The sequence below is a fragment of the Schistocerca gregaria genome, chromosome 9 (assembly GCF_023897955.1).
Source record: "Schistocerca gregaria isolate iqSchGreg1 chromosome 9, iqSchGreg1.2, whole genome shotgun sequence".
Taxonomy (NCBI): Eukaryota; Metazoa; Arthropoda; class Insecta; order Orthoptera; family Acrididae; genus Schistocerca; species Schistocerca gregaria.
This window is the reverse complement of record NC_064928.1, coordinates 237,661,653-237,688,114: the sequence shown is the minus strand read 5'-3', so window position 1 is coordinate 237,688,114 and position 26,462 is coordinate 237,661,653. Positions and strand designations below refer to the sequence as shown.

Below are 26,462 nucleotides of genomic sequence, written 5' to 3'. Positions count from 1 at the left end.
GTAATTTTGTGTTATTTGTAAATTTAGTAACTGACCTTAAAACAGTCTGAATCACCAGGTTGATAGAGGGTTGGCAACTTTGAAGAAGTAATATGAGCAGTATAGTAATATAAGTAGTATAGTATGTAGTATATAAGCCTTTGGAAAAGACTGTTTATAATTTTGTGGAATATCTATGGACAGAGGCATCATTAGGTGTACGAAAGACTACAGTGCATTTGTACATTTGATTTTGCATCAAAATGTAGCTCCGAAAAAGACCAGTGTGATCAAAGCTTAAAAACTGTCAGCTGATGCAAGAAAATCTTCAAAAGATTCCACTGAGAAAATGTAAAATCCTTATAGAAAAAAATTATAACTTGAGATGGAACTGAAATATTATCTAGAAAATAAGCAGCAATGTACTGTGTTCAAAGACAGAAGTTTTTTGTTCCTTTCAAAATCATGTTTTTAAAAATATCAACATCTGAGTGAGAAAAATGTTTCTAAGAGGCAGTCACTGTAACAAGCGCTCTCGAAAGTAATGCCTCTGACCTCTTTTGTATGTGTCTGTTTTCCTCTGCTTGCAAGAAGACTTTTTGTAAAATTTCAGCACTTTTGTACTGTTTTGTTTTGTATTTACACTCGTATCTATATTTTGACCATTCTTTTGCAGTTTCGCATGGAAAATCTACGCATAACATTCTTTGTGAATATGTGCGGGTTGGCACTGAGAACACTTTGCAGGAGAGATCTTAAAGTGCCGTACGTCTCTGACAAATTTGATGAGGTTGGTATCTGGTGTAATTTTGTGTTATTTGTAAATTTAGTAACTGACTTAAAACAGTCTGAATCACCAGGTTGATAGAGGGTTGGCAACTTTGAAGAAGTAATATGAGCAGTATAGTAATATAAGTAGTATAGTATGTAGTATATAAGTAGTATGAAGTAATACTAGGTGTTAATCAATAGTGTAGAGTACATAACTCATTTGTTTACTTTGGACTGTTTGGAGATAAGTTTTTGTTAATTTAGTTGCTTTAATTCCATAGTAGATGCTATGTCTTAAAACTGTTGTTTTGGAAATTTGTCAGCTGGGAGAAACAGTGGTGAAGTTTCTTTTAACTGTATGAAGTCGTTCGGTGTAAATGGGTCTTAAGTATATTTTTGCACTATAACATACCTTATTGATTTTTGATTTATGCTGCCACTCTGCTGTCACCATATGGTGTTGGTACCAAGTGTAGGTGAACAATATTCAACATTTTTTTGCTTTTAATTTATTTGCAGTGTAGCACTTCTGAGGGTTACAGACTTAATTTTCACAGTGATGCAGAACAATGTTAGAACAGATACTTAAAAACCTCACATATTTGTGAGAGTTCAATCCAAAAGATTGTCTTTAAAGAGCGTGACAATTATCCACCTTGCTAGAAGTGACACTAGCACAGTGTCCGTGCCTGCTTGTAGACGACATTGATTGACTTAGTGAAGTCTTATGGAATGTAGTGTCATGGGTTTTGTTAGTCATTCAGTTCATACAGCATAACATACTAAAAGCCAAGAGCAACCTTTTCTTACAACAGGGTGTATACGACCCGGGAGATCGGGGAAAAACCTGGGAATTTTTTAGAATTCCGGGACCTTTTGTTGTTTTAGTTTTCAGTTAAAGTTTTGTAACTTTGACTGGTAAGAATCAATACTCTAACAAAGGAATACTACTGCAACAATAAAACATGAACGGGGGAAAATAAAACATAAATTGCAAAGAAATGTGCCATATACAACAACAAAACCCTGTGCTCATACAAGCATTTGCCAACAGCAAAATGTGTCAAAGGTTTTAGGAAGATGATGCAATGCTTCATAACAACAAATTGCCTCCGATGAGCGTGATGTCACATCTGTTTACATTAGATTCATTTTAGCAGTTACGAATGGACTCGTGTGCATGCACAGTTGAGTGGCATATGAGTAATACGTTCTCCCGTTTCTGGCTACAAAAATGTGGCTGCTTCTTTGTAAGCAGTTGCAGCAGCAAGCCACGAGATGCAACCGGGAAAAAAATCTTACTGCTGCGCCCAAGGCGCCAGATTCATGCAAGTGCAGTGGGCTGAGATCTATGAGGGAGGGGCGGGGGGGGGGGGGGGGCGTTGTGCCAAATTCATAGTACTTCCACAAAGTGCCTAGCATCCAGCGCACGTTGGTCTATCGATTACTCATATGATTTTGATGCGCACCCCTGTTGGGTTTTGAACACACTCTGTAAGTTGATTTCTGAATGAATCATAAGACGCGTGGGGAAGCCGTGCGGCCTGAGGTGACTTGTCATGGCTCCTCCCCTCGGAGGTTCGAACCCTCCCTCTGGCATGGGTGTATGTGTTGTCCTTAGCGTAAGTTAGATTAAGTAGTGTGTAAGCCTAAGGACCGATGACATCAGCAGTCTGGTCCCATGGTAAAAAAATAAAAATAAATCATAAGTTGATTTTTTGAATGTGTGGATAGTGTGCATGATGTCTCTGTCAGGGGAATCCTTGTCGCATCTAGAAATAAACTTTCCTGCAGGCAAAACGGGACCGGGCTATACAAGCTGAGCGGAGTAAAGCTGAACGAGTGAACGCCAATTGCTGTCTGATTATGTGGTTGATTGGGTTTGTGAATGATCAGCGTTATTATAATTACTAGGGAAATCCATAGATTCAGACTACCAGAGTGGAAATAAATGACTAACAGGAGTAACTGGTAAGAGAGATTACGTATTATCTTCTCGGTGTATCAAGCAAAATTAAATTTTGTCAGAAAATTTTTGATCAGATTGCTACACTAGTAAGGGCCAGTTGTACAGTCTCCGTCTAGCAGCCGCTTAAGTTCTATTCTGGAAGTAGCGTGGTGACAAAGGCAGGAATAGTTCCAGAATGTTTGTTAGAACGAGTAAGGAGAGGACCAGGGACATAACACAAATTAGGGAAGTATATGATGAGTCCAAATTTATATTAAGATCTCATACTACTACTTTTCGATCTCATGCTCGATAAGCTGGAGCGTATGAATGAAATGTGAAACTATTTTCTAACGTAAAGCTTTTTGCTTGTAGTAGGTCTAATAGGAATTTTATGTTGGTCTTCACGAATTATATTCTGACGTGTTATAAAAATGACCATTTGTGCCAAAGCAGTCTAGTTTATTTGGTGTATGTTACAATTTCCGCAGTGTTAGAAAGGCCTATTTTGTTTTATTTAGCAGACAGTGACAAAATAGACGTAATCAGATTGAGAAACCACACCAGTCTTGGGTACTATTTGTATTAACAGCTTACGCTGTATTAGACAACGATATTTCGATTTTTCATGTAGCAAAGCATTTGCCAAACTTTGATGAGGTAATAGATTCAGTCGCAGAAAGGAAAGCACGCTATGTAAAGCAGTAGCAAGATTAGAGAGAAAACAATGCTAGCAGCTAAGGATTGAAGAAATGGGTACTGTATTGCTTGTCTCTTGCCTTTACTGGTTTTGTGTATCCTATATTTAGTTTTATGTCACCCAAAACAGGAAGTTATTAGCTAACAGGCAATAAAGAGTGAAAATTTTCTGAAGAGTTCTTATTCTTCCGATTACAAATAATCCCATCTAGTATTAATTGCGAGTTGAGGGGCAGGATGTCAAACCAGGTGACTGGGAGCAGCAGAGGCGCCACAGGACATTTTAATTTCTACTGTTCTGAATATGGTTTGATGGCATCCAGTACAAAATATACACGTTTCAATCCCACGGAGCGAAATGCAGTGATGTGCGATAGAAGAATGCTGTGTGAAGAGGTGTGGCACTGCACTCTGGCACACTTAAGACTAAATAACATGTCTTACATTTCCTCAAACATATATGTTTTATGTATCAGACTCTTCAGAAAGATGTGCACTACAAAATGAACGTATTTTTGAAATCGATTTTTTAATTTTTTGACGTATCTGAAAAGCTCGAGGGAGGGGTGTGGGGCTGGGAGGGGGGAGGAATTTCCACTTTTCTGACAGCTATGTATTAATCGCCTTGTAGAGCAATGAAGTTATTTTTGTCAGTTTGCTAACAAAATTTGGCTTTTATTAATCTTTTACGCTGAGGCAGTCAACTTGTTTGAAACAAAGTGTTTATTTCCATGCTATTGGCTAATTTCAACTGCTCCCTGCATTTCAAGTGCACGTTTTCATCTTCTAGCACGTATGGCATTGTGCCATAATAAAGAATCAAAAATGAGTTAATACAGTACTGGTACTCCAAGAAAATTTACATCCCGAAACCCACTCTGAAAAGCTTAATATCAGGTCGAGGCCTACTTCATTGGGAATCTGGACATACGAATGTGCTCTTTAAGTATGCACTTAAAATATGCCATTTTAGTATGGTTCACAAAATTCCGATGCTCTTGGAGTATTGTCTGTTGACTTTTTTCTTTTGTGACATAATGTAAGATCTTTTATTGTTTTACACGTACAAACATACAGGCTTCCTGCGTCATAGCAGCTGCCAAAGTGCGATGGTGCCTGTTATCTTGCACTCTCTGACGACTACTGAAGTGAACCTGTTTCTAACAGGTCACGGGAAAAAATTGCTCATGGTTGTTTGAAAAGCGTTACTTTCAAAGTAAATTTCCTTTTACGCAATTTGAACTATGTGTGAGAATGTATGATGAATTTCTTAAATCACAGAGCGTTTGATGACGAGCCATTTAGAAGTATTTCGAGTGCAGATCGGACATTCATGTCATCATTATGAACAAGTTGATATAGTGCTGTGGGAAGCTCTCTCTCCTCTGCAGTAGCTAATTCGTTTGTGGAGAACTTCGAGGACAAGTCACTGGAATTGGCTAAAAATTTTACTGGCGCATTTGTGTGATATATATTAAAGTGTAACACGCACAAAAAATATAAACATTATATGTGAAAGCTTAGCTTTTCTTGTAACAACATTATGTATATTAATTTAAAAACATTAACTTTTCCTGTTTGTGTATTCACGCTACATAAGTGATGTTGCTATTAGCTGCCTACATCACGTGTCCTGTGGTCTGAATATCCACTGTCATCGGCTGGTGGGATCACATGACATGAGCTATGACTGGCTTACAAAAGCAAATCGCAATATCAATTACAATGGTTCGGAAAGTAACATGCAATGTTTGGTGGAATTCGAGTTTATACTTTTGTAATAAAAAAATATGCAGCGTACATGTTGCTGCACATCAAAAATATTTCCAAAAGGATTTTTCTTCCCTTAGTTTCATTTTCTGAAGTGCCGGGAAATTCTCCGTCCGTGTATAAAAACATAACCCTCAAAGGATTGAAAAGTTTTATAGTTCCGAGGGAAAATATACTGTCACTTAATAGCATGGAAAAATTGTGTTTTCATTCGGGAGAAAGTGTATTTTTAACCGGGAAATCTGGAAATTTTTTCCCTGTCTGCAATTGCAATATCAGCAGTGTAATAAATAAAATTGCTTTATCATAATCTACAGACTTCACAGTGTGTGTTGACAGCAGTGTTTTGTTTTGACAGCTCACTGTCGTCGAGTTCCTTATTACTAAAGGAAAGGAAATTCGTCTCTGACTTCAGTGGGGATTCCGAGGTGTGTGTGTGTGTGTGTGTGTGTGTGTGTGTGTGTGTGTGTGTGTGTGTGTGTGAGCAGCCATGCGTTTCGTGCAGTTACCCATGAACAACATACGTAGTACGAGTATGTATCAAGGAGACTGACATGTCACTATGAATGAAATCGCAACAAAGCTTGAGATAGAACATTGTGAAGTGCAAGAAATGGTTCAAAGCTTCAGTTATTAAAAAATATTTGTCCATTAGGGCCCCACATTTATTGATGAGAGATCACAAAGTTTGAAAAAGAAATGTTGCAGAAAGACTACATCAGAGAATTTGAAATGAAGGAGATGCTTCTTGGTAAGTGTTGTGACATTTGACAAAAGTTGGCTATCTGTATTATCAACTGACTAGCCTGTAACCCACTACTATTTACAGTTTGCTAGTCTAACATGTCCAGGGGCAAGAAGAAATTCATTTACAGTGTTTCACATAATTATTGAACACATTTAAAAATTTAAAGTTATATCATAATCTACTCATTAAGAATTATAATCTTACAAGAAAAATGTAACACACAATACGATTAGTATTACAATTAGAAACTGTGTCTATATCTTGATGCAGCAGACTTTATTAATTCGTGTTTGAAAATGAGAGCACCTAGTGACTTCTGACAAACTTTACATATAATTTGAAACCTTTACAAATCTTTTTCACCGTGACCCTCCCTCCCACACACACACACACACACACACACACAAAATGCTTAAGGGAAAAATGTTTATCCCTTACTACATTTTAACTATTCATGCCGTTAACTTCTGCATCAGGTAAAATATTTTAATATATTATTTCTTTATCACTAACTCTGTTCATAACACATTTTGCAGGCAATATCTTTGTGATGTACCTGCAACATTATATCATTGTACGACACACAGTACAAGAGATATGATGTCATAAATATTGAGATGTGTGAAAAACTTCGTTTTGCTTAAAACTGAGTGCAACTTACACAGATTATATCACCCAATATTTCATATTGACAGCACTTAGTGACTTCCGACAAATAATTTCAAAGCTTCCCTTATTTTTTCGTCACTTACATGCTTAAAATCAAATGTTAACACACTAAATCATTACTAAAGTAATCATATGTTTGAACTTGTTTTATACATGAGCATTTTTTATTCTTTTAGAATCGGTGGTTTACTAGTTTAATAGAGCAGAGCAAGCAGCAGAGATAAATTTAATGGCATACGGGATGAGGCACCTGTTTTTACATGGGCTGGATAAAAGTAGTGGCAACACTGTTATAATTCATGCCAGACTTTATTGACTGACATTTACCATATTACAGGCTCTCGGTATAAATATCCCACATCGCGATCAGCTCACCCACACAGGTACTCTGTCAGTGCATCCATATCTGTCTCACAAAGTCCGCCTTATGGCATGGATGATGCCTTCTCTCATGTTGTAGTGTGCGCTACGAGGAGGTTCCTTCATTTAGGCAAACAAGTTCAGACCACACTGACTAATTTTGTGTGAGTACAGTAGATGTTCCAGTATCTCCCACCCTTACAAGTCTCCACGACTTTATCTTTCTACAAAATAACGCGAAACTACATGTCGTCGATAATTCGATATAGAGGGTGTTCGACTGTTGCCCTCACTGGTACAGTCTTCAGATCTTGTACCCATCAAAAATATCCAATTTCAGATTGTCGACAGACTGACACAATACCACTCGCCTTCTACTACAGTTGATAAACTGGCATATAGTCGATACTGCACAGAACAACATAATTGCACTTGTGTTTGAAACCCAGTTAAACTCGATGGCCAGTTGTGTTAGAACTGTTGTTGGTGCCAGAAATGCCACTTATGTACCCTTAATTTTGCACCTTGTATGCTTTCAGATTAGTTGAAAATGATTAGTACTTAACAGTGCCTGGAAATCTAACCTTTGGAGATGATTTTGTGGAATGTTTTTGAGAATTGCATCATACTGCTTTAGGATATTAATGTCTGGGCACTGTGCCGGAAGTCCTATAAGTATAAAGGTAATGGAAGAGAACTGGGCCATGTCTTGCAGCCACAGCCTGTCACATGGGCACATGTACTGCAGACAGGTACGTGAACAGCACTTTGTTCTTTCCCCAGAACTGTCATCAACAGCATTCTGACATTTACTGGAGGACTGTGTTCCACACATTTACCCAAGACACACCTAGAAGCTGTGATGTCATAACTATAAAATTACAGAGAGATGGAATTGCTTGCCATAACTTACCTGACAGTAGAGGAAATACGTTCTACCAACAGGCATGTTGAAAAGTGAAAAATAGGCATGAAAAGTGAAAATCTGTGGCTAGGTTTTAGAGCAATTTTTCCCTTTTTCTGGTAGGAAAGATGGATATAGGTCAGTAAACGTTAGGAGGGGAGGGGGGAGGCAGCTCACTCGGACCCACGTGCTGTGAGGAAGGTTCTAACTTTATTTGGTGTCAAATTTTGTTCCTGACGGTAAAAACCAGCTACAAAGCTAAATACTGCTTGTACGTAAGAATAGTATTGTTATATTCTTTGGATTCATATACAGTATTTTCATTTTAATGTTGTGTTACTTCTGCATCAATGACAAAATTTTGCTTTTTTAATCTGACAGATTGAAATGACAGTCAAACTGTTCAGCAAACATTTCAACCTCTCAGAAGCTCTGAAAGAAATTATTTCAAGAAGACTGGACAGTCCAAAAAAGTTTTTGGATCTCTCTTATATAAACAGCATTCCTGGTGAGTACAACATACTTTTTGTGGTTGCATGCGCTCTCTCTCTCTCTCTCTCTCTCTCTCTCTCTCTCTCTCTCTCTCTCTCTCACACACACACACACACACACACACACACACACACACACACACACACACACAACCTCCTTTGTTCTATATCATTGGTTCTGTAACTGTAATTAAGCTTAACTAACTGCACAACAAAACTCTATAGCTTACCTGCCAAACATTATCAGAAATTTACAGAAGTCATAGAGCCTGAAGACTGCAGTGCTCAGTTAGAATAGTATGTTCCGTCGCCACCCTCGGGATCAGTGGGCGCCCATCAGCTCGCCTGCAGGCTACCCACCGGGAAGCTCTATTGCACGCAGTCTACATATGGGAGAGCCCCTCAGCTGGCGCAGTAGGGCTGCGTACACTAGGACTCGTCTCTCTGACTGCTGATGCCTCAGCTGTTTGCCTGATCACCTCAGCTGGAACAGTTTGGCTTAGTGTTGTTTACTCCCTGCATTTCTGACGTCCTTGAGAATTGATACTTAACTTCTTGTGCTCTTCATTACATCATGTAAGGTTTATCTGATCTGGAAATTGTCAGCTCATTTAATGTGGAAGAGCTTTCAGAAGATATAAACAGAGAATAAGATGAATTCATAGCCTGTCAGTACTGCGGCACTCTTAGTGCATTTGTGTGTGTGTGTGTGTGGGGGGGGGGGGGGGGGGGGGGGGGGGGAGTTACCGAAGTATTGTGTACTACATTATTGTTTTCAGCAGATGATTAGAGTGGAAACAGGTTATCAGAAGAGACTGGAAGTGATGATAAATGTCAGACTTACTATCCGTCACATCAGTCGCAGAAGCTGGTGTGCAGAAGGTGACGGTCATTAGCTGTAACTTGCCATATGAACACTGAGAAAAATTCTTGTCATAAATCCTCTGCTGGACTGTGCTAGAGTTTCCCTAACAAATAAAAAAAAATAGAGAACTGAAAGCCAAATCTGTGTACATAACAAGTATTAGGGGAGAAGAATATTAGTAAAAATGATCTAAAACATTTTCCACTCCTGTAATTGTCGCCTCACCCTCCACCCAACAGTTTCCATCCTTCCGTCCTGCCACTTGCTCCCACCTTCCCATCCACTCACCCTCACTGTGCACTGCTCTCCCGTAATGCACTCACTGATGTTTCCCCGTCTCTTCTCCTCCCCTTTCGATTCTTTTCTTTCTCATCTGTCCCTCCCCAACAGCCTCTCGGCTCTGCACCAGGCAGCCTTGTTCCCACCTCTAGTGCCTGCACACTACTAGGTAGACGGGTTCCTCTTCCCCCACTCATACCACGCTGTCCTTCCTCCTTCCCCACACCACTACACATTGTTTCTCCTATTTGGTGCATTTCAGTTTCATTCTGGCCGGAGCAACCAGAGATAGTGGTAATGTGTGTACGAGGTGGGCTTGCTTGTGTGTCTGTTTTTCGTTAGTGGTAAAGGCTTTGATCAAAAACTTAATGTGTAACAGTCTTTTCACTGTTCCTGTTTGCAACTCAACATATCATCTTCACGGTGAGAAGCAATCTGTCCTTTCCATAATTGTTGAATTACTGCTTACTTTGATGTGCATATATTTGCATCTTCTTGACAAATGTAAGCTTTTTGAACTTGCAGATGTGTAGACTTCAGCTAGCAGTGTAATATAGGCTGATACTTTAGTCATAATCAGTAGAAGCCTTTCATAAATGTAAGTGGCGAGCATCGATAACTTCTGTTGATCTGTCATCCTAAGTTATGTGTAATACTATGTTGCTAATTTCCGTGTTACGTTAATGTATGTGCAGTTGGATAAAACCAAATTTTTCTTGCCAGAAGGCTTTGCCATCAGTGGTTTGAAGCATATGCATATCTGTGTGTGTATCAGGCCTTTGCATTCTAGGCACCGAACTTTCGTGTTAGAAACAGCTCTAGCATTTTCTGACTTCGTATAATGTAATAATGGACAGACTTTGCACAATAGTCGGCAACAACTTTCCGATTGCAATATGACGACAATGTGTGTTCGTACTCTCTGTGCTGTGCTTACAAATTCAGAAAGTGCTAGAACTGTCTCTAATCTGGAAGTACATTAGCTAGTACATAAAGCAAAAGGCTACACATTCAGGCCACTGAATATGCCTTTCAAAAAAACAAACTCAAAATTTGTGTGGCATGAAAAGATTGGTTTTTATTTAGTTGCAGATATAACCAGAAATTTAGCATCCATGGTGAGATCTGCTTGCCCCCAAGGATTAACAGCAAAGTAAAATATTTATTTGAACAATTCCCCCCTTCCCCCAACACAGTTCAGTCTAGTAATCTAACATGTAAACGCTGCAAAGTATATTTTCAAAAACACAAAATTCTGTAAGTTTTACTGGACACTACAATACCAGTGGTTATCTGTATGGTACTGTAAGGGTGCAAATGTTTATTGATATAAAGCTGAGAGTTGAATCACGGAGTATTTGTAGTTAAAAGAAAATTACATTCTATTTGGATTGATGTGGTGGTGATTTATGTTGGATATTCCGGGGGCATCAGACAGATGCTTGTAATGTCAGAATAGGCAGGGGCCCAGAGTCTGCAAAACAGTGCTGCACTCTGTGGAGCACCACCCATGGCGAAGTTCCACAATGCTGGTACTTTCTAACTGAGGAAACCTAAGTAATAATGCAGAACCGAATTTGACTCAGAACTGTAAGGAGAGTCTGTTAATGTTGTTATCTGGTTGCATGAGCATACTGTTGATCATAACTGAAACAGATTTCTTATAATAATAACAAATCCCTTTTATGACCCTTCACATCAAAGGTCTGCCCACAGTACTCAGCAAAGCAGCTCCTACCAGTGATAGAATTGCTGGCTCCCTTTGCATACTTTCGATAAATTCAGCCCTGTGGCATGCAGTAAAGGCCAAAGAAGCATTTATTCTACTGGAGAGTGTGCTAAGGCTGCCATGTAATGTTGATAACAAAACACCTGTCAAAAAGCTATTGAATGACCTTTGGGATTCTTGCACTTAGAACAACAAAAGGAGTGTATTGGATTTAAAGAGTTCTCATTTGATGATATTGGCACACTGAATTTTAACTCATGTAATCTTGTGTTGTCTCAGTTTGTAAACACACTGTCAGAAACATTTTACATATTGGTTACAATAATAGATACATTTTCTTGTTTCAAACTTATACAACTACTAATATACTCCATACTTTACCATCTGACCAAAAACAACAGACTTGCATAGCCTAGCTTAGGTCCTTTACATTAAAAGTTACAACACACAGTGACAAGTTCATTACTCGTATTAATATGTTCACAAAGTTGTAATGAAAAATTACATATTCACAAAGACAGTGTGTAACATTGAGTTTAACAGTAATTAAGAAAATATTTGACTCTGTTCCTTTTCATATAATATTTTGTAAGGTAGTGGTTTTGAACATTTGCTTTTGAAATATGCAAATTTCATATTAAATGCGTAATTATTTTGATTACAATTTTTTGTAGAAGTTTCAAAGCTAAAGTTACATTATTTATGCAATCAACAGCTGTACGACGACATTAAGGATTATTAACTACTGGACTATTTACTACTTGAATAATTGGTCTTAACTTTGCTGAGTGTTTTTCTAGGACTTACAGTTTGATAATTTTGCATATGAAAGCAATGTCCTTTTGCATTTGAAATTATTGATTTAATGGAAAAATGTATACACGTAATTGCAAATTATCCTGTTTTATAATCATCTAAATTAAATAGTGTATCTAACTTTGTGATTTACAGGCCTTTCAGCTATTCTCAATAGTATTAAGATAATGAATAAAAAAAATGTAGGAATAAACACAATCATGGTAATGGATGTTTAAGTTCTGTTCCTATGCTCGCAGAAAATATTTGTGAATTAAAAGAGTATCTGCCTTTTTGCAAGAACACAAATTGTTAGATTTTGTAAAGCTGATGTTGGACAGCTTTTAGATGTTTAAGAAACTTAATTGTATGATGGCACACCTGTGTTTGCTCTGTTTTTTAACAATTAATTGTTGTAAGCTTTAAGACCAACTTCTGGTTGTCAGCACCAAAAGAAAATGCTGTACCTGTCCACTCCTCTGACAGCAATTCAAAAGATACAGTTCCCTAAATCGCACTACAAGTGGCTCTCGGTTTCACACAATTTCACAGATAGCGGCACTCTGTACAACAGTCCACCCCTTTTTCCCCTTCCACATGTTGGGTCATGTAGTGCGAACTCACGGACTTCGAGCTGCATAACGAGGCCAGTGCAGCTGACTCCAGCAGATTCACATGCTGTTTATGTTCTTAATGATGACATCGACTCCTGCTTCACTCAAGGACTTCTACAGTTTGCTGTGTAAACTGGATTCTCGTGTGCCATTCACTTGATGACTACAGGCAGCCTCGGTTCAGTGCATCGGACTCACACTTTGTGTAAACTGTAATTGTGCATTGGGGCAGCAAAGGAGACGCGTACCATGCAGTTACACACACACAAAAAAAAGGTGCTTACATTTGTTCTGATGTACACTACTGTATTAAAACAAAGTTGTGGTTGAAAATCCATCAGATGTAAGTAGTTGCAAGTCTTTTTCTTACAATTTCTCTTAAAGAATTAAGCTGTTCCATTGCAGTATAAACACAGATCCTGCAGAAAATCATGTGTTTATTTGAACACATTTTTGTACTCTCACTTCAATTATGAGTGATGTTAAATTATAGTCTGTTCATAATTACTTCATGATTAATAGTTACAAGGAAGCAGTAAGGCGGAGGCCCATGTGGGAGGTACGACGTGCAGTCCACTGCAGATAAAATTAAAATGAAAATATTGTACAGCTCTTCCAGGATACAATGATGCATGTTCCATCTTTGTAAATCAGATAGTTTGTCAGATTTAGCACATTAAAATTAATATAAGATTACACGTGTTCTGTGTGGGATGCGTCAGCTCTGCATCGCACCTCCATGCACTCATGCTGAACTGTCAATCTTAAAGTAATTTTGAACAGACTGTAGAAGGTATGTCTCACATGCTGTTTTGTGGCTACATGTAGAATAATAAATATTACATCAGTAGTATTCCAGTCCCTAAATTGTGAAGCATGTTATTGTGCCAAAGTGGTTAATGTATTGTATAACAGTTTGTGATAGCCTTTCCTTTTGGTACAAATAACTTGAAAACAGTGTCAAACATAACCGAAATCGGTGTACCTGGGTACAGTTCCTAATATGTCAAAAATTATGTTTAGTAGCTGCTGCCTCGGAAGTAGTTGTGTGAATCTAGAGTTGCTCGAAGGCAACATTCACGAAATTTGAAATATATCGATCATCACACTGATGATTCTGTTTTTCCCATTTCTAAGAGATCCAGGAAATGCTGTTTGACCCGACTGATAATTGGCACATCCTGGACCAGATGCTGAGGGTCGCAGAGGTCTCGGCGCCTGGGCTCGTTGCCCTCAGACTCGCGGGTAATGGGATCACGACGCTGACCCTTCTTTGGGATTTTCTGGTACACTCCAAGTGGAAGTCTCTACGAACTCTGGATGTGTCAGACAATGAGGCAAGTTCCACTTGGTTAAAGTTTTAAAATGTCAGTGTTTGTATTTCCCATGTCTACTGAAAAGCTTAAGCATGTTTCATCCAGCCTGAGATCATTAAAACCAGAAATGAAGACTGATGCAGTCCACAATTGAAGTAAGAAACTAACAGGTGTCAAAACTGCCATTCCGTGAATTTGTGTGTCACTGGAATGAGCTTTATGCCACCAATTCGCTACACGTGACATGCAGATAAATATTTCTGCCATGTTAAAAGTGTGTGCCAGGTGAAGACTTGAGCCCAGTATTGTGCTGTATCCACAAATCTTTTATCCTGGCTTTCTCACTCCAGAAAGTATGTAGGAGTGTTTCAGTGAAGTTTGAAAAGTGCGACAGTGAAGTCAGCAGATTTGAGGCTGTGAGGGCAGGTCTTGTGTAGTGGCTAGATAGCTCAGTCAATCTGAGCATCCCCTGCAAAAGGCCATGTTCGGTGTTTGAATCCCAGTCTGTCAAACACATTTTATGTGAAAAGAAGTCTCAAAACTGTTAACACTCCAATGTGAAGTGATAAATTCATTCTGGAAACACAGTCTAACAAAGTGCAATAGTGAAAATGGAAATTGCACAAAGCTAGCTAATTCTTATCAGTTTCATTGTCCTGATAATGAATATCATGAAGAAAAATAAACCTCAGCTCTAGTTTTTGTTTCACATAGGTTTTCATCCATAAAGGGATATAGAAGGAATTCACTGCCTTATATGTATCACATGTGACAAAAATGAAACAATATAATAAAAATGTTATTCAGCCCTCAGTTCAGTACCTTGCTTTGGTTATAGTTTAATCCATGAACAATGGAGGGCTGCACAGGCCCACACAGTGTAGAGGCACAGATGGGGATTACAGTGTAGCCGGTTGCAAACGGCTGGTACTGTATGCGCATAGAGATGTAAACATCAAATAGTTCGTAAGCTTGTGTTTAGGGGACAGCAGAGAAAGTTAAGTTCCCACCACCACATGACTACCATGGTGAGACGACCAGATTGAAAGGAGTAAGATGTGCAGTGTTGTCTGGCACAGCAAGTTGCAATTTGTGGTTCATGCTGGGCATCTCTGAGCATGGAAGTACGAATGCTGCTGTCCAGTGGCAAAATTAAAATTTACAGATAATTATTATCATAAATCACCAGAAAAACTGCTGCCGTGCACAGTGTGTCACTGCTACCTATGGAGACATAGTCTACCTTAAATTAAATTATATTCTGAATTCTGAAGTGAACAATTTTAATACCACAAGAATATTGTATGTAATATTGGAAAATCTTTTGCAACTGTGATAAACATTTTATTTAGACCAGATGCATTTCACTTTATTTTAAAGCACCTCAACCGAAACTGAGTTGATAAATTACACAAAGTGAATTGTGGACTTATAAAAATATAAAAGCCAAAATCTATTAAGTGTCAGTGAAGTGCAATGTGCTAAAAAAATGAACTTGTTTGAGTGTGTCTGTTATACACAAACAGTTATTTCGTTCTAAAATACAGGTCAGTCAAGACAAATGTTGACTGTGATCTTACCAGTGCAGTGACGTGCAAAACTACAACAGGTAATAAAGTGTCTCAGCAATGTAGAAGCCAAAAGACTCTCCACAGATCTTTCAAAATAAAGCAGAATGCATGTTATGAATAAAACTTTTATTGCAGTCACAAAAGACAGAGTATATCTCAATATTACCGGTAAAACAGCGACTGGGAAAGAGAAGATATGGGGGGGGGGGGGGAGAGAGATACAATGTGAATATGCTTGTGTGCCTCACTTTACATTGTTAAATTGTTTTCAGTTTCTGCAACCATCGTCATCTTCATCGCTGCAGTCCGTGTCAATGTCTGACTCATCTGGTATTATGACGGTGATGAAGATAGGATCAAGGAGATTGTCAATTAAAATTTTCCTCTCCATGTCCTTCTCGTGTAGCTATTTTGGGTGCTAACCACACTCAAACCGTGCTGAAGGTGTTGTGCTGTCAAGAACTTTGTGCACAAGCCTTTCTGTGTCAGCAGTTTTAAATGTCGGGTTTCGTTCTGCGACATTCCCTTTCACTTGTCTCTGTGTTCCTGTGCAATGCAGTCATTTCATAAACTTTTAGACGAGACTTATGAAACCCTTAAAGATTCGACAGTTCAGCCCAAGTTTGATTGACAGTGTTAGGTATCTTTTTACTTGCAAGCCACAGCATGATGTTTTTTTTTTTTGTGGGAGCGTTGTTAACAATAACTGAGTGATAACTCGCTTTGTGCATAACAACTGCTGTATTTGCAGGCATTTTAGGGAGAAACTGTTTCCTAAACCATAATTTAAATGTCTCTGTGTTCACTTCAGAATGATAATCTCCTGAATTACTCCATTTTGCTTTCTGGAATGAATAAAAAGCAGAATGATGTGAAGCACAATTATTCAACCACCTTTTACCAACTGGTACTTTAAAGCTACCCAAACCATCACTCGATTTCCAACATGCTTTTCTTGAATGATTCTGGTTTACCCATGATTCATCCTAGCAAAAAATGTTCTAATTGCCATATTTTCTTCTTTCGAGAACACTTTCTAAGTACTGTACCCTTGAAGCTGCAATATTGCAACATTCCATTAAAAATTTTCGTTTGTCATATGTATTTACATGTTTGAATTCTGTATTTTTCAGCACTCTTCACATTGAGGTACACTGCCTTTAAAATTTATAGTTTCACAAATTTTCACCATAACTTTTTTGACAGTAGGAAAATCTCCTGTCTTACACATATTGAATACAACTTGTCTAAGAACATCTCTGTTGAAGTTGTTTAAATTTGTGACAGGCTTCCCACAACTGAGATGTTTACCTGGTCATCTCCAAACTGAGCTACCACTTGTCTGGACAGAAAATTACCTTCATTGGCAGTGCAATCCATCGAATAGTTGTCAAGCTGACGATCGAGTTCACAGGTGAACAGCCGGTTATTACTGTCCAACGAGCACAGTATTTCAGCAAGTGACCACGTTGCCATCATCAGGTATGCTGACAAACTGACTGCCTAGGCGCCGGTGCCGGGCTTTTATCTCCTCCCCCACCTCGAGGTGTTCCGAATGGAGTCCACGCCCAGTCGTGGAGCATCCATCATCTGTTCCCTTTGCGGTCCGCACCCAGGGACTGGCAACATCTTCTCAGCAACTCTGACTGTTCTTGAAGTCAGTTCATTGTGGAATGTTTTCTTTTTTTAATCAGGTTCAACGCGGGTTCCCAGGCCTTACTAAGGATGTAACCGCTATCTCGATTGGTCAGCAGTTTCTATACTCAGATCTCAGTAGATTCTGTAGTGAGACAGTCCCAGTATTTGGACGTCTGTGCCAGAACCTGAGTCTGGTCGTAATTCATTCTGTGTCATTCCAAGAGGCAATGTTCAGCAACAGCCAACTTGTTGGGCTGCTGCAATCTGGTGCGCCATTGATGTTCTTGGCAATGATCTTCGACAGTACGCGCTGTTTGACATATAAGTCATACCACATTTGCAGGGGATCTGGCAGACTCCAGGTCTCCAAAGTCATAGATTGTCCTTGACATTAGCAAGCAGTGCCTTAATTGGTGGGCGGAAGACAGTCTTCACTTGATGTTTCTGAAGAATTTGACCTGTCTTTTCCAATAAAGTGCAACAGAACGGAATAAAATGCTGTGCTCCCTTTCTTATGAGGTTCCTCTTCTGTTTCCTCTGGTTGTACAGTCAGTGTGGGACACAGAGATTTCCCAGTTTGCTTCTCTGTGTATCCATTTTTCCGGAAAACAAAACTGAGGTGTTAAAGTTCTTGGGTAAGGCTCTCATTGTCAGAAAGGGTACAGGCCCTGTGAACCAATGTTTTGAGAATCCCGTTCCTCTGCACTGGATAGTGGCAGTTGTTTACATGTAAGTAAAGGTTGGTGTGCATCTTCTTACGGTACACGCTGTTGTGCAGCGTGCCTTCTGCTCTTCCCTTAACCAGGACATCCAGCAAGGGGAGCACTCCATCCACTTAGACTTTCTTGGTAAACTTGAGGTTCTGGTGTATGGAATTGAGATGTATGAGAAAACAGTTCAGCTTGTCTTGACCATATGATAAAGGTGTCGTCAACGTAGCAGAAGAAATGGGTAAATTTCCACTGCACTGAATCTAAGGCTCCCTTCTCGAAATGTCCCATGAACAAGTGGGCGACGACTTGTGAAAGTGGTCTCCCCACGCCATTTTGCAAGTGAGTATGTTGGAGCGCAAATGTTGCTGACATATCTGAAGTATATGCTTAGTCCTTGCATTGGAAAAGGTCCACATGACATTCACAACTCAGTGGATTTTGTCCGGCAGCTTAACAATTTCAGATTTTTTGATTCAAACATCCTTGTGAGTTTCGATGTTGTCTCTCTGTCATCATGAAGGTGTCTTGGAACTTATAAGTCAGAAATTTGACACAGAGATGACCAACCTTTTTAGGCGTGTCCTGACATCAACATATTTTCTCTTCAATGGTGGATACTGGGAGCAGACAGGAGGGGTAGCAATGGGGAGTCCACTTTCACTAGTCATTACCAACTTGTTCATGGAACATTTCTAGGAGGAATTCCTGGATTCAGCACAGTGGAAACCTACCTGTTTCTTCCACTGTGTTGACGACACCTTTTTCATGTGGCCTCATAGTAGAGGCAAGCTGAATGGTTTCCTCGTACATTTCAATTCCATACACCAGAAGATCAAGTTTACCATGGAAGTCAAAGTGGATGGAGTGCTCTCCTCTCTGGATGTCCTGGTGAAAAGATCAGATGACATGTTGGGCAGCAGCGTGCACCATAAAAAGACACATAATGACCCTGTGTGCGGACCATGAATGGAACAGATGTTGCCTGGAGCCTGGGTGCAGACCACATTCAGTACACCTTGGAGGAGGGGGGGGGGGGGGGGGGAGTAGATTAAAGTGTGGCACCCGCATCTGATGATAGCAGTGTGGTTGTTTGTTGCTTGCTGAAATATTGTGCTCATTGGACACTAACACTTGGCTGTTCACCCGTGAACTCTTTCGTCACGAAGTACGCTGGGAGAAATTGAAGAAACACAGTTCACAAGCTGATGCCACTTGCTTATGCAGTGTGTTCCTGAAATCTAGTAACATCTGTGTTAGATCCACTGTTTCCTGCTTCACTTTCAAAGAAAGTGTATATCCTGTAAATTGTGTCTTTTGCTTGTTCCTGAAGTATTTGTTGCTTACCACCACCATCAGCCATGACAAATCGCAAGAAACTGAATAAAAATCCACCAAATAACTGCGACAATCATGTTCAACACTTGCACTGGCCAAAACACTCACAGCAGAGTGCTGAGAAAAACGGCTGAACAGTCATTGGCTGTAGGAGGATGATTTCGCACCAGGTGCACAGAATGAGCCTAAACTCGACCACTGTCATTCGTGGCTGCAACTGTAGTATTGTACGTGGTGGTAAGTGGAAAAAATTCTAACAGTTGACCAAATTGAAAGTAAAAAAGGTATCTTCATTTGTCTGAAGATTTGAACACTTTCCAGAGAGAAGCAATTGGATGAAATGTTACATGGTGACGAGAAGGTTGCCTGGGAAAGTTTCTGAAATGTTTTTCATATATTAGGAAATAAGAGAGGTCAGAATTATAAGGTCCCTATGACTTGTTTCTGTAATTCATTTCTTTCACGCTCATCTCAACTTCACAAGTGATAAGCCAAGCAGGAAACTTGCAGCCAGTTTAAAGTTAGAACAAAAATTCTTCATAATGTTGTCTGGACATTGATAGTGGTGAAACTGTTTGTCTGGCTTTGGCAGCTAGAGCCAGTGGTCATGGGTGTGTGTGTTTTGCTTTGTGGATGTGCGTGTGTTGTCTACTTTAGAAGAAGGCCTTTTGTCCGAAAGCTCACTTATTTAGCAGTCATTTTGTCGTGCCTGTTTGCGACTCGACATCTCCACTATATGGTGAGTAGCAATCTGTCCTTTTCATAATACTGTAATTATTCCATCCTGGGTTTTCCTGATCTTGTTTGTTTTACTGTTGTGTGTGTGAGCTGTTCAAAAAGTATCAGACCTTATTTTTATTGCTGAAAACAATAATGTTATTGGCCCACAACCACACTATATGTTTGTAAGCATACATAGTGCACATGCCTGATTTTTTTCGGGACTGCAGAAACAACCAGTTGCTAGCTAGCTGTTGACAAGTGGACATCTGTAAGTGGCAGTCGTTGGTTTTTGTGTTATGGGCAATATGTCAGAAAAAATATAACAAGATTATTGCATCAAATTTTGTTTTAAGCTTGGTGATTCTCAAGTGTGATAAGTATTTGGGGATGAAGCATTGGGCACCACACAGATAAAGGAGTGGTATAACCACAGCCGAGATAGCTGGTTGTCAGTGAAGAGTGGTGCATTGTCAGGGACGCCCTCAACATCTGCAAATGAGGTTGTTACGGATCACGTAAAGACCGTGGTGATGCAGGATGGATGATTCACAATCAGATAACTCACACATGACATTAAAATTAGTACTGGGTGCATTCATTCCATTTTGATGGAACATTAGACCTCAGGAGGATCCCAGCAAAATTCGTGCCAAAGTTGGTAACAACTGAAAAGAAGCAACTTCGTTCGGAGATCCTACAGAATGTGCTGGATACTGTGAACTGTAATCCCAACTTTCTTAAACAGTGATCACTGGTGGTGAGTTCTGAGTTTATTGGTACGATGCAGAAGCAAAGTTCCCGTCTTCGCAATAGAAGCATCTGTCATCCTCGAGATCCAGTGAAGTGTAGCAGGTCCACAGCAGTGTGTGAAAGTGATGCTTTTTTGACTAGGTTGTGTGGTCCATCACAAGTAAACCCCGGAAGGTACTAACTGTTACGATGACGATGAAAGAGTCGTCAGCAATGTTGACAGGTGGCCAATGCTAAGTAGAAACATATAAATCACAGCAGGTGTGTCAGTAACATCGATAAGGTGCTGGCTGCGTGGTCTGGATCTGTAATGACTAAAATAATCAGAAGTCGGTTGTAAAAAATAATACATATTGTACTTAACTGGTTGTACAGAATTCTTGTTGGCTGCATACATATAATTATCTCACTCAGGCCGTACATTACTAAGCACCTTGTTAGAGGTTGCTTCCTATCAGCTGAAGGCTATGCTACTTTACTAGTTGACGTTCCGAGCAAGAGTGGATGAGAACTTGCTAGAAACTTGATACAAGGCGCACAGCAGCACTAGCAGTGCTGGTCACGGCTTGCAGGTGCAATGATACTAATATGGTCCGCAGTCGATAACTGCAACCTCTGACAAGTGTGGTATCGAACGTTGATACCACATTCCTCCCCCGCAAATCTGCGAACGGCCGTTAAATATGGCTTATGACTGCCGGGTGGAGGTCCCCATGCTGACGTGGAGAGCCTGACTGCAGGAGAGGTGTGCCCACCCGCACCCTGCCATTTGGACCGAGGGGAGACAGGAAACGCCTGGAAACGTACTCCACGGTGCACATCAACATGAGGTGTCTGCACTTCTACAGCTATGGGAGGAACCGAACGGTTGACCTCCATCGGCTCGAGGCACCCGACCAGCAACAAAAACTGGAAACCAGGAAGTGCAGACTGTTCTACGGCAGTGGACGGCATTGTAACTGGAATTTCACTGTGTACTATCACAATTGAAGGCCCCTGATCCACATGGTCATCTGGTCGCCGCAGTGATGCTGGCACAGCGGGCGACTCCGGCATGAGACATGATGTCCACGCTGGCGCATCATCGCATGGCAAAGGTGAAGCTACGGGCACTGCCACCCAGGGGCGAGGAAGAGGTCCCCGCCGGGGGTAGCCCCGTTGGCGCCGACACTGGAAACATAGGGCAAGTGATAGAAAACCCATGACTAAAGAGGTGCATCTGATTCTGGTGTCTGCGCACCTAACCAGGTGGACCTGATACGACAAACATAGCGCAGCCAAGATGGCGAAGCATGTGCCCTTTCAACCATCAGCGATTGCCGCGGAAATGACGAAAGTAGACAATATCATCTGGCAAGAACTTGTGGGTCTACCGTGGCAAGTAAACGCGGTGCGGAGGATGCAACAAATTCATCAGAGTTCTGTGAGGACGACCAAGCAACAATTCAGCTGGCGAAGCATCGTCATGTGGCTGCGATCACTTCAAAGATAAAAACAACAAAAGAGCGTCCTCACGAGAATGAGAGTTGCGCAGTTTAGACATTTGTGACTTAAATGTTTGAACGAATCTTTCAGCGGCTCTGGTAGATTGAGGGGAGAACGGTGCTGAAGTTAAAAACTGATTACCATTAGCTGCACAAATTGTTTCGAACTCTGCAGACACAAAATGAGGTCCATTGTTGGTGACAATGACTTGTGGCACTCCTTCTATGCAGAATATAGAAGACAAGGCTTTGATGGTAGCAGATGATGTCGTTGAGGACATACGAACAACAAATTGAAAAAAGCTAAAAGAATCAACAAGAATTAACCATTGTGCATCCCAAAAAGGACCAGCAAAATCTAAATGTGAGCAATTCCATGGCAAAGTGTAATTAGGCCAAGAGAGAGATTTCTGCGGTGGTGCGGATGGATTTTCTGCACACACAGAACGAGGACAACAAATCTTGGCTGTGTCAGCATCAATGCCAAACCAGGTACAGTGACGGCGAGCTAACTGTTTTGCCCGCACGATACCCCAATGACCTTGGTGAAGAAGTCGTGGCACAGCTGACTGCAAAGAATGTGGAACAATAACACAAGACTGATCGTTCTCCGTGTGGAGCAAGAGGACACCACATTGGACAAAAAGTTTGTCTGTGCACAAAAAGTGATGAACCAACTGATCTTTTATACGATTTTTAGGCAATTTCGTACTGCCGTAACACATAACAACACTTAATACTGGGTCGTTAGCTGTTGCTGTGGCTGTACGACGAAAGTCAACAGGAAAACTTTCTACATCAGCATCATTTTGCACATCAATGAACATACAAGCCTGTTCGGAAGAGTTGCACAGCAGGTCTTCAGCTATTGGCAATTGGGATATAACACATTGGCATTACCATGCTGGGCAGTAGGCCGATAAAAGAAGCCGCAACGGTACTGCGAAAAAAATAGTGACCAACGAATAAATTTTTGAGCCTTACACGGAGGCACGGGCTTTGACGGGTGAAACAGACATCAAACGCTCACGGTCAGTGAGAGCTGTAAACTTGCAACCATATAAGAAGTCGTGGAATTTCGTAACTCCTAAAATCAAAGCAAGAGCTTCCTTCTCGATCTGCAAGTAGTTAACGGTGCGCAGAGAGTAGCTTCGATGCAAATGTGATCAGGCGATCGTGTAAATTTCAATTTTGTGAACAAGACCAGCTCCGATCCCAAAATTGGAAGCATCAACCATGAGGACATGTTTTGAAGGATTGAAGGGCATAAGACATGTACTGGATAACAACGCAGATTTAAGCTTATGAAAGGCATGTTCGCATTCAGATGAATAAATGAATGGAACGTTCTTTTGACATAGTTAGAGTAACGGTGCTGCAAGAGATGATGCGCGAGGCAAAAACTTGTGATAATAATTGAGCTTTCCAAGGACAGATTGTAATTCTTTAACTGTCTTGGGTGCTGGTAGTTCTGATATTGCTCTTAAATGATCCGGACTTGGATGGATGCCTTGACAGTTTATTATGTGTCCCAAGTAGGATAGCTGTTCAGAAAAATATGTACACTTGGCCTTATTGAGTAACACTTCAAATAACTGTGTCAAATTATGCAAATGTTTATGCTGCGTAGAACCAGAAACTACAATGTCTTCTAGGTAATTAGACACTGAAGGAATCAACGCACAAAGAATCTGTAAGTGCTACTGAAATAGTGCCGGTGCGGAGGCATATCTAAACGGTAGCCTCTTAAACTATTAGAGACCCAAATGCGTATTCACGACAAGAATCTTCTGGGATTTGTGATCCACAGGAATTTGAAGATATGCGTCTTGCAAATCTAACTTAGAAAAATATTTGCCTGGAGACAATTTGTCAAACAAGTTTTCTGGACGTGGCAAAGGAAACGTTGCAACAGGAAGCTGAGGATTGATGGTGGCTTTAAAATCCACTCACAGTCGCAATTTGCCTGATGGTTTTTTTTAAGATAACCACTGGTGAAGCCCATAGTGATGCTTGTCACTGGTTCAATCACTCTTTGTTCCTCAAGTGCATGAAATGTTTTAGCAACTTCACCTCAAAGTACGTGAGGCACTGTGCGAGTGCGGAAAAATTTAGGCTGTGCATTGTCCTTCAATTCAGTATGTGCCTGAAAATTTTTTGCGCAACCTAAACCTGTCAAAAAAATTCAGAATACTCTTGACATAGTTCGGAAACGCTGTGGGAACACGTTTAGTGACAGCTAGTACATCATCACGCACGATTAAGGAGACTACATCAAATAAATCAAGACCAAAAATATTTAGTTAAGGAGACTACATCAAATAAATCGAGACCAAAAATATTTACAGATGAGGCTGAACACAGTATATGAAAAGAAACCACTTGAGTTTGCCCATGGTATGTCACTGGCAAACTGCACAGTCCTACAACTGGGATACTTTGACCACGGTAGGTAGCTAACGTACCATTTTGCATTACGCAATGGAGGTGAACCGATCATTTCGTAAGATTTATGATTCATGAGTGAAACAGACGCTCCAGTGTCCAACTGAAAAGAATCATATGATTCCGAGTGTTAAAAGTCCACAAAAAGTTTGTTCTGCCATTGGCAAAAAATGTCATTCTGGAAAGCAATGTTGACGGGCAAATTATGCGCGTCGGGATTCTTACATCGGCGTGCACTGGCATCGCAAGCAAAATTGTCGCACTCGGGCAACGTCACAGGTACTCGAGGTGAATTTACAACATTTATTTGCATTGCTTGTGGCTCATTGTGATTGGAAGTCTTATTCCGGAAACCGTTCCGGTGGTAGCTACTTTGTCCGGAAACGGGATACGGAGCGTCAGATTTTTGTCTTGTGAGGCACACTGCCTGGACATGTCCCTTCCTGTTGCAAAAATGGCACATGGCCTTGCACGATGGGCAGTTGTGACGCGAGTGCTTTGAATTACAATGCGGGCATGAGCGCAAAACAGGCGGCTTCTGCCGGTGTGTAACAGGTGTGTTTCCTGGAAGTGAATTGGGCAGGCACGCACCGAGCTGGTACAGCATCACGTACGTGTGGTGCGCGCACAGCTGGCTTGCTAACCTGACAGACAGCGGGAGACGATTCAAAAGAATTTGCAGCAAAGTCCAAAGTGTCCTATAGGTCTAAAATGTCAATCACCTGTTCTAAAGTGGGGCTGGATAATTTAAGAATTTGCTTCCTAATGCATGTGTCTGAAACTTTTTATGCAATAGCATCCCGTACGATTATGTCAGAATATGATATGCCACAAAAACATGAAAATTCACAGTCGCGAGTGAGTCCTTGCAAAGTGGCTACCCACTCACAGTAATTACGCTGAGGTGCACATTTTGTATGGAAAAATTTGTACCACTGAGCGACAACATTCACACTTTCAGAACTTTTTGGGAATAGTTTGAGGAGGATGCAGCACGATGCCCAGACACGAGATAAAAGCGCATGCATCCGTGTTTTACCTTCGATGTCATATACAGCAAGGTGGTGTGAAAACTCCATGTGCCACTCCTGCCAGCTTTCCACTCTGGCGTGGAATGCGCAGAACGGTGGGGCTGTACAGCCGGCTCCTGTGCAGCTGGTACTTGTGACACAGCTTGTTGTTGTCCCTGGACGAGCTGTTCCAAGGCGTGCAGTAGTGGACGAGAGCTCGCTAGAAACTTGATACAAGCTGCGGAGTGGCACTGGTTGCAACTCGCAGGTCCAACAATACTAATGCGGACCGCGGTCGGTAACTGCAACCCGTAACAAATGTGGTATCGAACGCTGATACCACACTAACATCAATAAGTAATAGTACCAAGAGGTTCTATGGCACATTTTTGAAGCAGTGAGACACAAACGGCGGGACTTGTAAGCAGCAGGCAGTTATCACCCTGAACACGGTAATGCACCTGCTAATCATTCGCAGTTAATTCAGAGATTTGGTCAAACCCAACACGACTGTGGTTTGACAGCCTCCCTAGCCCCCTGACCTAGCACTGAGTGACTTTTGGCTTTTCCCTAAAAAGACAAAATCTCTGAAAGGGATCAAATTTCAGAACAGGGAAGACATTATACAGACGGAGCAGCTGTGCACCACACAAAAAGAGGCTTTCCAGTAATGCTTCCAGCAGTGGCAGCAGCATTGGGAGAGATGTGCAGGAGCTGAAGAGGACTACTTGGAAGATGACTAGTGTCAAAAAATTGTATCTGAATGAAGACTGCTTTTATAAATAAGTCAGATACTTTTTGAACAGCTATACTATAGTGTTACCTACTGTTATTTTACTTCTTCATTACAAAAGAA

General features: G+C 40.6%; 1 protein-coding gene across 1 annotated transcript in view; it reads left to right on the top strand.

Moving 5' to 3' along the window:
• Window positions 1-26,462, top strand: part of LOC126291657 (nuclear RNA export factor 1-like) — a 143,115-nt gene that overhangs the window by 43,901 nt on the left and 72,752 nt on the right. Inside the window, exons 6-8 of the mRNA XM_049985230.1 lie at window positions 656-769; window positions 8,230-8,356; window positions 13,759-13,958. Coding sequence (XP_049841187.1) covers window positions 656-769; window positions 8,230-8,356; window positions 13,759-13,958 — 441 coding nt within the window. The remainder of the gene's footprint in view (window positions 1-655; window positions 770-8,229; window positions 8,357-13,758; window positions 13,959-26,462) is intronic.